This window comes from Amblyraja radiata, chromosome 38 (genome assembly GCF_010909765.2).
Source record: "Amblyraja radiata isolate CabotCenter1 chromosome 38, sAmbRad1.1.pri, whole genome shotgun sequence".
In the NCBI taxonomy this organism is placed as follows: Eukaryota; Metazoa; Chordata; class Chondrichthyes; order Rajiformes; family Rajidae; genus Amblyraja; species Amblyraja radiata.
In genome coordinates, this window is record NC_045993.1 from 12,639,802 (window position 1) to 12,654,382 (window position 14,581).

Consider the following 14,581-nt stretch of genomic DNA (forward strand, 5'->3'; position numbering starts at 1 on the left):
GTTGGCTCGAAGGGCCGAATAGCCTCCTCCTGCACCTATTTTCTATGTTTTCTATGTCCATCAGTCCAACCATGTGCTCTCCTGTGATGGTTAAATCACCTTTCCCCATCTTACATCAGAGGACTGAAAGAGTTACTCCAACACTGTTGCAAGAGCAAGGCAGAGGGCGCATGCTCTCAACACTCATCATCAGACCTCTCAACACCTCTCCACGCACTATCTTCAAAGCTCGTTAGGTGTCTGGTGTAGGAAACTTGTCTGAGTGGGAACTGGACCCAGTGTTCAAGCAGCTCCATGCTACCCAGAGTGGAACAGTTTGATTAGTGTTCTGCTGAATGTCCTCTATCATCCTCTATCATCCCTCCACTCCACCGGTAGTTTTGCAATTTATAGGATACACTGCATCAATTCACAATGATTCAATGGTTTTGCAATTACCAAGAGGGACAAAAAAATCATGGGAGCAGGAACAAATGCCACCACCTCCTACAGAGTAAACATGGAATGGTAGATGGTATAGGCAACAGACAATATGTGCAGGAGTAGGCCATTTGGCCCTTCGAGCCAGCACCGCCATTCAATGTGATCATGGCTGATCATCCCCAATCGGTACGCCGTTCCTGCCTTCTCCCCATATCCCCTGACTCCGCTATTTTTAACAGCCCTATCTAGCTCTCTCTTGAAAGCAACCAGAGAACCTGCCTCCACCGCCCTCTGAGGCAGAGAATTCCACAGACTCACCACTCTCTGTGAGAAAAAATGTTTCCTCGTCTCCGTTCTAAATGGCTTACTCCATATTTTTAAACTGTGGCCCTGGTTCTGGACTACCCCAACATCGGGAACATGTTTCCTGCCTCTAGTGTGTCAAAGCCCTTAACAATCTTATATGTTTCAAGTGTATGGCCATGATATTATCACCTTATCCTCACGACAAGTCACCAGCATTACACCTGTTAATGTTCTAAACAATGAGTGCCGTTCTGACCGATTTCACAGCAGGTACACGCCACTAAGTGGTCTTGCTCAGGAAGTAGCTCACTGACATGTTGCACAGTTAAGGAGATAATGGCATAGCCATACCCACTGCCATTCCATTTGCTCTGTAGGAGGTAGTGGCATTTCTTCTTGATCCATTGTAGACCATGAGCCAACAACATTGTCACAAGGCAGTTACTTATAAAATTCCAAGGTGGACAAAAATGCTGGAGAAACTCAGCGGGTGAGGCAGCATCTATGGAGCGAAGGAAATAGGCGACGTTTCAGGTCGAGACCCTTCTTCAGACAATCCCTTGTCCTCAATCTAGCAACAATGGAGTCTGTTAATATGCAGTCAGGTCGAGGTGGTATGTGAATTGAAGGTGATATTGCTCCCATGATTTTTGACCCTCTCGGTGAATGCGGTACTGTTGAGAAGCTTTGTGAATTGTTGCAGCCTTTCGTATATATTGTAAACACTGTACAGGCGGAGTGGAGGGGTGAAGGTGGTAGAGGGCGTCCAGCAGAACACGAATCAAACTGCTCTACTCTGGATGGCATGGAGCTGCTTGAACACTGGATCTAGTTACGCACTTGGATGAGTCTCCCACGTGAGACGCCTGCTGAGCTTTGACGACAGCAGAGATATGCACTGCTTCTTGTTGGTTCATCTTACCTGAAGCAGTTGCGGTGGTAAAGTTTCCCATCCACCAGGTATCTCTGCACCAAGTGAACGTGCTTGCTGCAAATTGCACATGTGCTGCTCAGGGTGTTCCTCTTGGACCTCTCCTCAGTTGCCACCGGGAACTCACTCTGGGGGATAATAAAAATGCAATTACAGCTTAGAGAGACACAGTGTGGACACAGGCCCTCCTGCGCACCGAGAATACGCTGACCCTCGATCACCCCTTCACATTAGTTCAAAGTTATCCCACTTTTGCTACACATGGGGAGGGTGGGGGGGGGGGAGGTGATTTTTTACAGAGGGCCAATTAACCTACATACCCGCATCTCTTTGGGATGTGGGAGGAAAACAAAGCACCCGGAGCAGATTATTATCTCAATGTGGTTAGGTTAGGTAAGGGGGAGGTGCAGCGAGACCTGTGTGTCCTTGTACACCGGTCACTGAATGTTGGCGTGTAGGTACAGCAGGCAGTGAAGAAAGCTAATGGAAAGTTGGCCTTCATTACAAGAGGATTTCAGTATAGGAGTAAAGAGGTTCTTCTGCAGTTGTATAGGGCTCTGGTGAGACCACATCTGGAGTATTGTGTACAGTTTTGGTCTCCTAATTTGAGGAAGGACATCCTTGTGATTGAGGCAGTGCGGCGTAGGTTCACGAGATTGATCCCTGGGATGGCGGGACTGTCATATGAGGAAAGATTGAAAAGACTAGGCTTGTATTCACTGGAGTTTAGAAGGATGAGAGGGATCTTATAGAAACATATAATATTATAAAAGGACTAGACAAGCTAGATGCAGGAAAAATGCTCCCATTGTTGGGCGAGTCCAGAACCAGGAGCCACAGTCTAAGAATAAAGGGGAAGCCATTTAAGACTGAGGTGAGAAAAAAACTTTTTCACCTAGAGAGTTGTGAATTTGTGGAATTCCTTGCCACAGGGGGCAGTGGAGGCCAAATCACTGGATGGATTTAAGAGAATTAGATAGAGCTCTTGGGGCTAGTGGAATCAAGGGATATGGGGAGAAGACAGGCACGGGTTATTGATTGGGGACGATCAGCCATGATCACAATGAATGGCGGTGCTGGCTCGAAGGGCCTCCTCCTGTTTTCTATGAAACCTACATGGTCACAGGAAGAATGTACTAGCACCCGAGGTCAGGATCAAACCTGGGTCTGGCACTGTGAGGCAGCAGCTCTACCCGCTGCCGTTAGGAATGTCACGGCCAACACTGAACAATTCAGACAGAGCTTGCAGGAAATAAATAGTCAACCGATCACAAGACATGCCCACGGGGCAGAAACAAACCATTTGTCTCCCATCGCTCCTCTCCCAACACGAGATAGTGCTCCCATTCATGCAGCTCCGCCTCCAGCTGCCATTGCAGAACAGAGGGAACCCATCTTGGCTGACAATAGTCCGCCATGGCTCCTGCATAAAGAGGAATGCCAGTCTTGCAAATAACCATGCCACAGTATGGATTGCTATGGTAACATATGGTATGGTGGTCCCAGAAGCTTCTGCAAGCACACAGATATCACACCAACTCTATAGACTAATAGAAAATAGGTGCAGGAGTAGGTCATTCGGCCCTTCGAGCCTGCACCGCCACTCAATATGATCATGGCTGATCATCCAACTCAGTATCCTGTACCTGCCTTCTCTCCATACCCCCTGATCCCTTTAGTCACAAGGGCCACATCTAACTCCCTCTTAAATATAGACAATGAACTGGCCTCAACTACCTTCTGTGGCAGAGAGTTCCAGAGATTCACCACTCTCTGTGTGAAAAATGTTTTTCTCATCTAAAGGAGTTCCCATTTATCCTTAAACCGTGACCCATTGTCCTGGACTTCCCCAACATTGGGAACAATCTTCCTGCATGTCTACGTCCCTCCCCTCAGTCATGAGTGCCTCTTACACCCGGCATTAGTCATTGGCAGCTTCACTTCCTTGGACCAAGCATAATTTCCAGCATCTACGGGAGCACCCCTCAGAGATTCCTTCTCTTAACCTCTCCCTCGTCTTCTTCCTCACCAAATCCAACCCGTTTGATGCCCACGTCTCACTTTTGGGCTCAGCCTTTTTCCTTTCTAACATTACCATCTCTTTGAAAACCCTCAAATCAGTTTTCTATGGAAATATAATTGATTGCTGTTAATAGTCCCAACAAGCTATCAGTCAGTAAATGTTTAAAATGAGTAACGTTATTTCCACGATAGTCAAGGTCACCCAAACAGCTGAAGAGTCACATGACCAACAGACGTACATGCGGTGAGAGAACTTGTTTGTTCACAGTGAGCACTTTCTTAACTGACGGCTCTGATGGTGATAATCCAGCCGGTCTCTTCATGGAGGGGGTAACACCAGCTGCAGAGAGAAAGCAACGTGACAGTGAGCCTTCAACATCGCAACCGACTAATCAACGGCCACTGCTTGCCTCCCACACTGGGATCCATGGCTAGCAGCGGAACTCAGTAGATAGGACTGTTCGGTACTTTTATAACTTTGTCGGTGCCGACACTTGAGTATTGCCCAGGTCAGGGGTCAGCAACCTTGTTCTACATAGGGGCCAGGACGCATGTCTGTGAGCGGATGGCGGGCCACATCTATCACGTGTACACATGGATCCCGCCCCGGATGGCAGGCATCAAATCACGTGTTCACAGAAGGTGCGCGGCCGTGCCGGCGACTTTGTGCAGGATGTGGTACAGCCAGAGCTCGGCGCTCGCTCCGGATGATTACGGGGGGAAAAATCCGCCTGCGGGCCGGATTATGTCGAGTTGCGGGCTGCATTCGGCCCGGGGGCCGTAGGTTGCCGAAACAAAGCATTTCACTCTGCCGAGGTACATCTGACAATAAAGTTTCATTCATTCCTTCTATCCTTACATTTGTTTGGCTACGTTCATTGTTTCTAAATGGAAACAGTTCACCCAGCACGGACATAAAGTGCTGGAACTCAGCAGTCCAGCCAGCATCTCTGGAAGACATCGCTAGGTGACATTTCAGGTTAGAATTTCCCGACCTGCAATGTCACCTATCTATGTCTTCTACAAATATTGCCTGACCCGCTGACTTACTCCAGCGCTTTGAGACTTAAAAAAAAAAATCCTGCACCTGCAGTTCCTTGTGACTACATTTCACTCACTAAGGAATGGAGATCACTAGAACAGCAAATGGTGGCTGTAATCTATAGGTCCCCAAAGATAGACACAAAAAGCTGGAGGGGCAGGCAGCAACTCCGGAGAGAAGGAATGGGCGACGTTTCGGGTCGAGACCCTTCTTCAGACTGGTTAGGGATGAATGTCTATAGGTCCCCAGTCTGTTACTACTTGATTACATTGCAATATTATTCAAACACAATACTGCCTCAGGAGCTTCACTAACATTCTTAGGAAGCGAGATGCAAAACTATGCAGGAGGGCAGCAATAATTCCATGAGCAATAAGGAATTCAAGTCCAGTATTTTTGACACTTGCTGCTCGGAGCGCAACAGTGTGAACAGTGGAAGGTGCAATTCTGCACCAGATCAAGATCTCATCTGTATTTTCAAGGCGTTGCAAAAGATTGAAGTAAAACAGGGAGCTACAGACACAGTAGCTCCGTGCAGGAAGCAGATACTCAACCAGACATTTCTGAAAAGCCACGTGTCCTTTCAATTTTTTTTCTCCTAAAGATATTCATCTATTTTGTTTCTAAAGGTCATAAACGAATCTATCCTTTCCTCTTATCAGGAGTGCAAACTAAATGCCAAGTTGAGAATTAAAGAATGCTAATGGCCTGAAGAATGTTGACACACAACAGACTCGACGCTGCGGGTCTTGAAGCATACCAAGGTGGATACATCTCCAAGTGTATCCTAGGGCATATTGCGGAAAATAAGGGAATAAACTGCAGGGTCAGCATTGAAGATACTTGCATCGTCTTTAGCCACGAGTGAGTTCCCAGAAGTCTAGAGGAAGGGCTAATATTGTGCCTTTATTTGAAAAGGGTGCAACAACAAGCCAGGGAAGCTACAGGCCAGTGAGCCTGACATCAGTGGTGGGAAAGTTACTGGAGGGGATTGTGAGGGACATGATCTACCAGGATTTGGAAAGACAAAGACTGATTAGAGATAGTTATTGTGTCTCACAAATGTGACTTTTATTTTTGAAGAGCTGATGAAGAGGATTGTTGAGTGGATATTTAGCAAGACTTTCAACAAGGTCCCATATGCGAGATTGACACAAAATGCTAGAGTAACTCAGCGGGACAGGCAACATCCCTGGATAAAAGGAATGGGTGACGTTTTGGGTCGAGACCCTTCTTCAGACCCTTGTCTGGAAGATTAGAATCCATCAGATCCAGGGTGCTCTAACCTACTGGATCCAAAGGTGACAGTGGAAGGAGTTAGAGAGCAGTAGTGGAGGGTTGTTTTTCCAGATTAGAGGCCTGCGACCAGTGATATGGGATCAATGCTGGGTCCACTATTGTTTGTCATTTATATTAACCATTTGGATGACAACATTAACACACTAAGTTTGCAGATGACACCAAAAATCGGTGATATAGTGGACAGTGAAGGTGGTTATTTAGGATCTTGACATCTGGGAAAGTGGACTAAAGAATGTCAGACGGGATTCAACTTGTTCCAGTGTAAGGCGCTACACTTTGCTGAGTTAAACCAGAACAGGGACTTGCACAGTAAATGGTGGGGTCCTGGAGAGAGTTGTGGAACAGAACGACCTAGGGGTACAGGAATACCGTTCCATGAAGATGGTGGCGCAAGTAAACAGGGTGGTGAAGGCAGCATTTGGAATGCTTATGTTCATCGGTCAGGGTGTTGAGTATAGGAGTTAGGATGTCATGTTACAACTGTACAAGTGAAACCACACTGATGGTATTGGATGCAGTTCTGACTATAGGAAGGGAGGTAGACAAAACTGCTGGAGAAACTCAGCGGGTGAGGCAGCATCTATGGAGCGAAGGAATAGGCAACGTTTCGGGTCGAGACCAAGGATATCATTAAGCTGTAAAAGGCGCAGGGAAGATTCACTCACCAGGGCGTTAACAGGGCTGGAGGGCTTGAGTTATATGGTGGGGCTGGATAGGCCGAGACATCTTTCCCTTGAGCTTAGGAAACTGAGGCAGCACAAGAGGCGCAGATAGGGTGAATAATCAGTCTTTTCCTCCACAGAAGGGGAGTCTAAAACTAAAGGGCACAGATTGAAACCAAAAGGGGAATGATTTAAAAGGAGACCTGAAGGGTCAACACAAAGGGTATTTGAGATATATGGAACTGCCAGAGAAAGTTGTAGAAGTAGGTACGACTACAATGTTCAAATATATTTAGACAGGTCACATCAGCGCCTTCTACTTCCTGAGAAGATTACGGAGAGTCGTTATGTCAAGGAGGACTCTCTCTAACTTCTACAGGTGCACAGTAGAGAGCATGCTGACCTGTTGCATCGTGGCTTGGTTCGGCAACTTGAGCGCCCAGGAGCGGAAAAGACTAGAAAAAGTAGTAAACACTGCCCAGTCCATCATCGGCTCTGACCTCCCGTCCATCGAGGGGATCTATCGCAGTCGCTGCTTCAAAAAAGCTGGCAGCATCATCAAGGACCCACACCATCTTGGCCACACACTCATCTCCCCGCTGCCTTCAGGTAGAAGGTACAGGAGCCTGAAGACTGCAACGTTCAGGTTCAGGAACAGCTACTTCCCCACAGCCATCGGGCTATTAAACTCAACTCAAACAAAACTCTGAACATTAATAGCCTATTGTCAGTTTATTTGCACTTCATCTGTTTTATTTATTCAGGTGTGTATATATTTATACAATGGTATATGGACACACTGATCTGTTCTGCATTCATGCCTTCTATATTCTGTCGTGCTGAAGCAAAGCAAGAATTTCATTGTCCTATCTGGGACACATGACAATAAACTCTCTTGAATCTTGAATCTTGAAGGAAATATTTGCAAGGACATGGGCCAAATGAGAGTCGCTCAAATAGACAACTTGCCTCAAGGGGTTGATTTTTCTGTTGTATGACTCAAAATGCACAAAGTGTGTAAACCATTTATCAAGGAACTTAAAATAATGTTTGCAGTAAGAAACATAGAAGAAAAAAAAACTACCAGCCACAGCCTGCAAGTCTCGCCTGCAGTCTGACAACAGAAAAACAGCCCCCAGCTGAGTTATTGGAGACAGCAGTGTGGGAGGGACACAGGGAGCAACAATCTCCATGTTACAGGGGCCACAACGTCTCCTATTTAGAATATTAATAACTCCTTACAGCCTGCAAGCTTATTCCGTCAGTTTTGATTCTAGTTTCATTGATAGCTTTTAGTTCCAAAGTTTTTTGATCCTTTGAATATCAGCGGGATTCCTACCAACTTTTGCCTTGTTATATTGCAGCATGCATTCAGCCTTCCTGAACCACATTGGCTGCTGCTGGGTGACTGAAACCCGTGATAACATGAGGTGCCTGTACAGCACCAAAACCTTCTTTTGGAAGGTGTCTTGACTATATAACTTTGAGCTGAACTGCTTCGTTTGATAAAACCGCTCACTACATATACAACCTTTCAGGCTATTTAACGGAAACTATTAAAAATAGAATTGCTATTCCAAAGCGGCTGGGGTGGGCTGGCTCCGTACCGTGGTTCTGGTTAGTGAAGTAGTTGTAGAGCTGAGATACATAGGTCAGGATGCTGAGCCGATCTGGAACGCGCATCGCCACCATATCCTCTGCATCCAACAGCGCGGGAATTCCCAGCTCCTGCTCTGCCACTTCAAACGCCTATGGAGACACAAAGACACGTCATCAAGATGCAGGAAGGAAATGCAGACGCCGATTTACACCAAAGATAGACACAAATTGCTGGAGTCACTCAACGGGTCAGGCAGCTTCTGGAGAGACAGAATGGGTGACGTTTCGGGGTCAAGACCCTTCTTCAGACGAAAGTCAGCGGAAGACTTGCCCCTTGGATTTGGTGAAATTGTTAAACTGGGTACTTAATGCAAACTTTCTCTGTTTACAGGTGGCTGGCACAAATGTCATGGTAACCGTTGCCAAACCATTTGAGGCACCAATTAAACGCAAGTACCACAGTTGCATATCCTTAATGATGGAGATGACAATAATGTATACAATGGCCAATTGCAATAGGGGGGTTGCACGTAAGGTCACTGGGTCATAGGGCTTCACGCACGGAGCCGGTAAATCCACCTGGAGGACACCAGTCACTTCCGGTATATGTTATTAATGCTAAAAACGCGTACTTTCCTACCTGTTAAAAACCGCCAAAATGTTGAATTTTTGCGCTGAAAAAAATTGCGGGAGATGGGGTAAGTGTGAGAGACATGTACCCAACTTCAGAATTCCAAAAGTGAAGCGAAATGAAGGTATAGAGAAGCGAGAACTGAAAGGACAACAACAGCTAAATGAATTGAAAATATTGGGAATTATCGCGTTTGCTCACTGCATTTCATCAAGTAAGGCATTATTTGTGTTTTTTCTTGATTCCTTTGGTATCTAAAAATTCTCAGAAGTGATAAATCTGGCTGTAAATTTTTCTTCAGATGCGTTTTCATTTTGTATGTAAAAACCCACATGGGTGATTTAAAAATATTACAGCCAGATTTATCACTTCTGAAACTTTTTAGATGCCAAAGGAATCAAGAAAAAACACCTTAGTTGATGAAATGCAGTGAGCAAACGACCAATGTTCGCCAAGCACTCTGGCTGTTGTTGTCTCTTCAGCTCTCGCTTCTATCTACCGTCATTTCTCCTCACTTTTGGAATTCTGAAGTAGGTTAAATGTCTCACACGCTTATCCCGATTTCCATAATTATTTACAGCGCAAAAATTGGCAATTTCAGCGGGTTTTAACGGGCCCGCTACGCTGGAAACAATGGTAAGTGCCTACCTGCAGTTCATCGCGTGTACTCCATTTGGAGTAGCGTAGCAACAGTACGGGTCATGGGTCGTGACCCGACTGCCGTGAAACCTCCCTATACCAAGTTAAAACTCTTAAATCTGATGTAAGCATTTGTCAAGATGTGTGACAAATCCAATTTAAACTCTGCCTAATTTAACTAGCGGATTATAAATAACGCCTATGGAGACACAAAGACACTTTATCAAGATGAGGGAAGGAACTGCAGATGCTGGTTTACACCGAAGATAGACACAAAGTGCTGGAGTCACTCAGCGGGTCAGGCAGCATCTCTGGAGAAAAGGAGTAGGTGATGTTTCTGTGATGGAACCCTTCTTCAGATTGAATGTAGAGGTGGGAGGAAATAAATTGCAGGCGAGGATAGGCCAAAACAAATCAGGGCCGGCAACAGTTGACCTCAGGAAGGGTGGAGCCCACAATGGCCCATTGTTGGCTGGGGAAGAGGTGATAACAAGAGAGATACAAGGATGCGATCAGTGGAACAGGAAGGATGACTATGGTGGGGGAGAAGGGATGGAGGGGATACAGGAGTTACTTGAAATTAGAGAAATCAACGCTCATACCTAGGTTGTAAGCCGCTCAATTGAAATATGAGGTGCTGTTCCCCCAATTTGCATCAGGACCTCTGACGGTAGAGGCCCAGGACAGAAAGGTAAGTATGGGAATGGGGATAGGAGTTAAAATGTTCATAAAGGTGCTGAGTGATTAAGGAACAGCATGGATTGCACCTTCCCAGTACATCACCTCTATGCATGTTCTCTAGGCATACTGCCAGACCTGTCCAAGGACCCTTCCTCAGAACATGGACAAGTGACATTTTGGGTCACGATCCTTCTTCAGAAGATGGGTCTCGACCTGAAACATCACCTATCCACGTCCTCCAGCGATGCTGCACGACTCACTGAGTTACTCCAGCACTTTGTGTCTTTTTTACTTATGAACTGGTGTTCAGTTTCAACCTTTCAAAATGATTACTCTTTCATTTACATGGTGCCCGTCACATCCTCAATATGGCCCAAAGCTATTCCCAGCCAACGAAGTACCTTTGCAGCACAAAGGGGCACAAAGTGCTGCAGTAACTCAGTGGGCCAAGCAGCATCTCTGGAGAACATGGGTAGGTGATGTTTCGGTTCGGGACCCTTCGTCCTTGCCCTGCGTTCTACGTTGGCTGTCATGGGCCGGCACCAGCTGGCCCTCGCTCTGTCTCAGCCGCAGCTCTCCAGATGCGCCGTGCGGTGGTAGAAGGCTCCTGCGATGCGCCATAGAGCCGAGCGACCAATGGATGTGGAGGGGTGCAGTCAAGGGCAACCCGGCGGGGATCCCCGAGAATGAAGGTTTAGAGGGATACGGGCATTATCTTGCTTCTATTCAAACTTGCCAGTAGTCTTTCACAGCATTTATACTCTGTTTTGTGTAACTGATGATACAAATCCTTCTACTCCCAAGTTCAGAACGAAAAGTCAAAATCAGAACACTGGCCCTTCCGCCTAAATCACTCATGACATCCCATCTAAGTTAGTCCCATTTGTTCATGTTTGGCCCATATATATCTCTCTAAACAATTGTGGAATCTCTGCCTCAGAGGGCGGTGGAGGCAGGTTCTCTGGATGCTTTCAAGAGAGAGCTAGATAGGGCTCTTAAAAATAGCGGAGTCAGGGGATATGGAGAGAAGGCAGGAACGGGGTACTGATTGGGGATGATCAGCCATGATCACATTGAATGGCGGTGCTGGCTCGAAGGGTCAAATGGCCTACTCCTGCACCTATTGTCTATTTCCTATCTATGCACCTGCTTTTTAAATGTTACTAGACCAAGTGGGACCCGTCCCCCAACGTGGGGGGGAGCGCGGTGTCGCCGTTCACCCCGGGGGGGCGGGGTGCAGGGTGCGGGCACTCGTTCCATACACCCACCACGCTGTATGGAGAAAGGTGCTCCTCAGGTTCCTATTAAATGTTTCCCCTCTCACCTTAAACCTACGCACTCTAGTTCTTAATTCGCCTACTCTGGGACTAAGATTCTGGATTCACCCTCTCTATTCCCCTCACCATTTTTTACACCTCTATAATACCACTCCTCAGCCTTCTGCGTGCCTCGCCTGCCTCTCATCTACCTACACTTTAGGCCCTTGAGTCCTGACAACATCCTCATAAATCTTCTCTGCACTTTTTTCAGCGAAAAGGGCCTGTCTCACTTGGGCGACCTAATCCGCGAGTTCTGGCAAGTTTGCCCTCGACTCATACTCGCAGCATGGTCGATACGAGGTCGCAGGAGGTCTTTGTAACTCTCCTTCATGCTCAAGAGCAGTCCCCGTGTACTCGAGGCCTCAGCTAGGCCGCGACGTATTTTTCAACATGTCGAAAAATGCTCGCGAGTAAAAAAAGGTCGCCATGGAAAAACATTGATACTTTTTTTACTCGTAGGTTTAGTCGAAGTAGGTCGTAGTAGGTCGGCATGTTAGTCGTAGGTAATTGAGGGTAGTCGAAGGTAGTCGTAGATAGTTTTCATCATAGTCAAAGGGAGGTCGAAGGAAATCGAAGGAGGTCGTCTTCACTCTCCACTATTCGGTGTCCAATTTTCCCGAAGTTAGTCGCAGCTAGTCGAAGCTAGTTTTCAACATAGTCGAAGGAGGTCTTCAACATGACATTTTTTCCAAACTCTCCTAAACTCCTCTAAACTCGCCAATTAGGTTGGCCAAGTGAGACAGCCCCTTAATGGTACTTTTCCGAAAGTGGGGTGATCAAAATTGAACACAATAACTCTATGAGAGACATAAAAAGCTGGAGTAGCTGAGCTTTTAAGAATGAACTGCAGATGCTGGAATATCGAAGGTAGATAAAAATGCTGGAGAAACTCAGTGGGTGAGGCAGCATCTATGGAGTAACTGAGCGGGTCAGGCAGCATCTCTGGAGGAAAGGAATAGGCGGCGTGCAGTCACTGGTCCCAAAGTGCTCGTCCACTGACACTTCTGTCACTTGCCGGCCCCAATTCCTGAAGAGCAGGTCAGGCTTTGCCCGATCCTTTGCAAAGCCCTCACTACACATTGCTTGAGGAAAATTTCCTGAACAATATTGACAAATCCTATCCCATCTAAACCCTGAACACTTTGCAGTCAAAGTCTATTTTCGGAAAGTTAAAATTCTCAACTATGAAAATCCAATTAGTCTTGCAGCTGTCGGCAACCTCGAGGCATATTTGTTCCTCTAATTCCTGTCTGACCACTTGTGAAGCTACAGTACAATCCCAACAACGTGATCACAAAGATATTAAGCACCCTGAAAGCCCCAAAATTCACTCATAAATTGAATCGCCGTTGTACGCGGGTTTGTATGACAAAGGCTGGAGTCATCAGCCAGGTGACAAGGTCACCCTCGTGCATTGAGATCAACATAGCACACAATTCACTGGAGGGAGAGACCAAAGTCTGTTGGGACTTTGGCACGGTTTCTGACATCCTGATCAGCTGGTTAATGGCAGATCGGATGATCCGAAGATAGACACGAAAATGCTGGAGCAACTCAGCGTGACAGGCAGCATCTGTGGAGAGAAGGAATGGGTGACATTTTGGATCGAGACCCTTCTTCAGACCCGAAACGTCGCCCATTCCTTCTCTCCAGAAATGCTGCCTGTTCCGCTGAGTTACTCCAGCATTTTATGTCTATCTTCGGTTTAAACCAGCATCTGCAGTTCTGTCCTACACAGGTTGGGTGATGCACGGTGTTCTATTTATAAGACGATGACTAATTCTCAATTACAACTTTGCTAAATTCATCCTTGTTTGTTTTTAATCTTGACCTGTTACCATCCTCTTTTACATTCCAGTTTCATTCCCACTTTCATCCAATTTCTGGTCTACCACCCTACTAAAAATTTCCTTTTATCCTTTACTAAATTAATCCAAAACCTTGCATGTGCATGCTTAAAATTTAGTTCAACGTCTGATTAAAGACCATTGTCCTGAAACATTAACTGTTTTGTTCTTCAGCATTTTCTCTTTTGATTACAGTCTTGATACCATGTCAAACCCAAGCTTTAATTTTCCTATAATAATCTTTGCAGCTAATCATTCTCCAACATGCCACAGCTCTTAAAACCTTGTTGCTAAAAGCCAGTTTCAGTTATGATAATGGCACTGGCAGACTGTTCAAAATTGGTCTGCTAACATCCTTCAGTCCACAATGTCTGTGCCAGACATGATGCCAAGTTTAGTTAAGTTTAGAGATATAGCGTGGAAACATTCTTGCTGTTGTTTGAGTGCAGCGTAGGTTTACAAGGTTAATTCCCGGGATGGCGGGACTGTCATATGCTGAGAGTTTGAAGCAGCTGGGCTTGTACACTCTGGAGTTTAGAAGGATGAGAGGGGATCTCATTGAAACATATAAGATTGTTAATGGCTTGGACACACTAGAGGCAGGAAACATGTTCCCAATGTTGGGGGAGTCCAGAACCAGGGGCCACAGTTTAAGAATAAGGAGTAAGCCATTTAGAACGGAGACGAGGAAACACTTTTTCTCACAGAGAGTTGTGAGTCTGTGGAATTCTCTGCCTCAGAGGGCGGTGGAGGCCGGTTCTCTGGATGCTTTCAAGAGAGAGTTAGATAGGGCTCTTAAAAATAGCGGAGTCAGGGGATATGGGGAAAAGGCAGGCACGAGGTACTGATTGGGGATGATCATCCATGATCACATTGAATGGCGGTGCTGGCTGGAAGGGCCGAATGGCCTACTCCTGCACCTATTGTCTATTGTCTGGCCCACGCAGGTCACGGGGAGAACGTACAAACTCCGTACAGGCAGCACCCGTAGTCCCCGGCGTTGCATTCGCTGTAAGGCAGCAACTCTACTGCTACGCCACCATGACCGCACACAACACCCTTTGTGTAAAATACTTGTCACACACATCTCCTTTAAACTTTCTCTCTCCGATCATAAAGCTATGCCCTCTAGTCCTTTGACATTTCCACCCTGGGAAAATGTTCTGACTGTCTATGC

At 46.3% G+C, this 14,581-nt stretch overlaps 1 protein-coding gene across 3 annotated transcripts in view; it reads right to left on the reverse strand.

Moving 5' to 3' along the window:
- Nucleotides 1-14,581, reverse strand: part of micall1 (MICAL like 1) — a 98,751-nt gene that overhangs the window by 50,311 nt on the left and 33,859 nt on the right. For all 3 annotated transcript variants that reach the window (XM_033013603.1, XM_033013602.1, XM_033013604.1), the window contains 3 exons: nt 8,296-8,437; nt 3,922-4,022; nt 1,652-1,788 (listed from right to left, as the gene is read on the reverse strand). In XM_033013603.1, the coding sequence (XP_032869494.1) occupies nt 1,652-1,788; nt 3,922-4,022; nt 8,296-8,437 (380 nt within the window). The remainder of the gene's footprint in view (nt 1-1,651; nt 1,789-3,921; nt 4,023-8,295; nt 8,438-14,581) is intronic.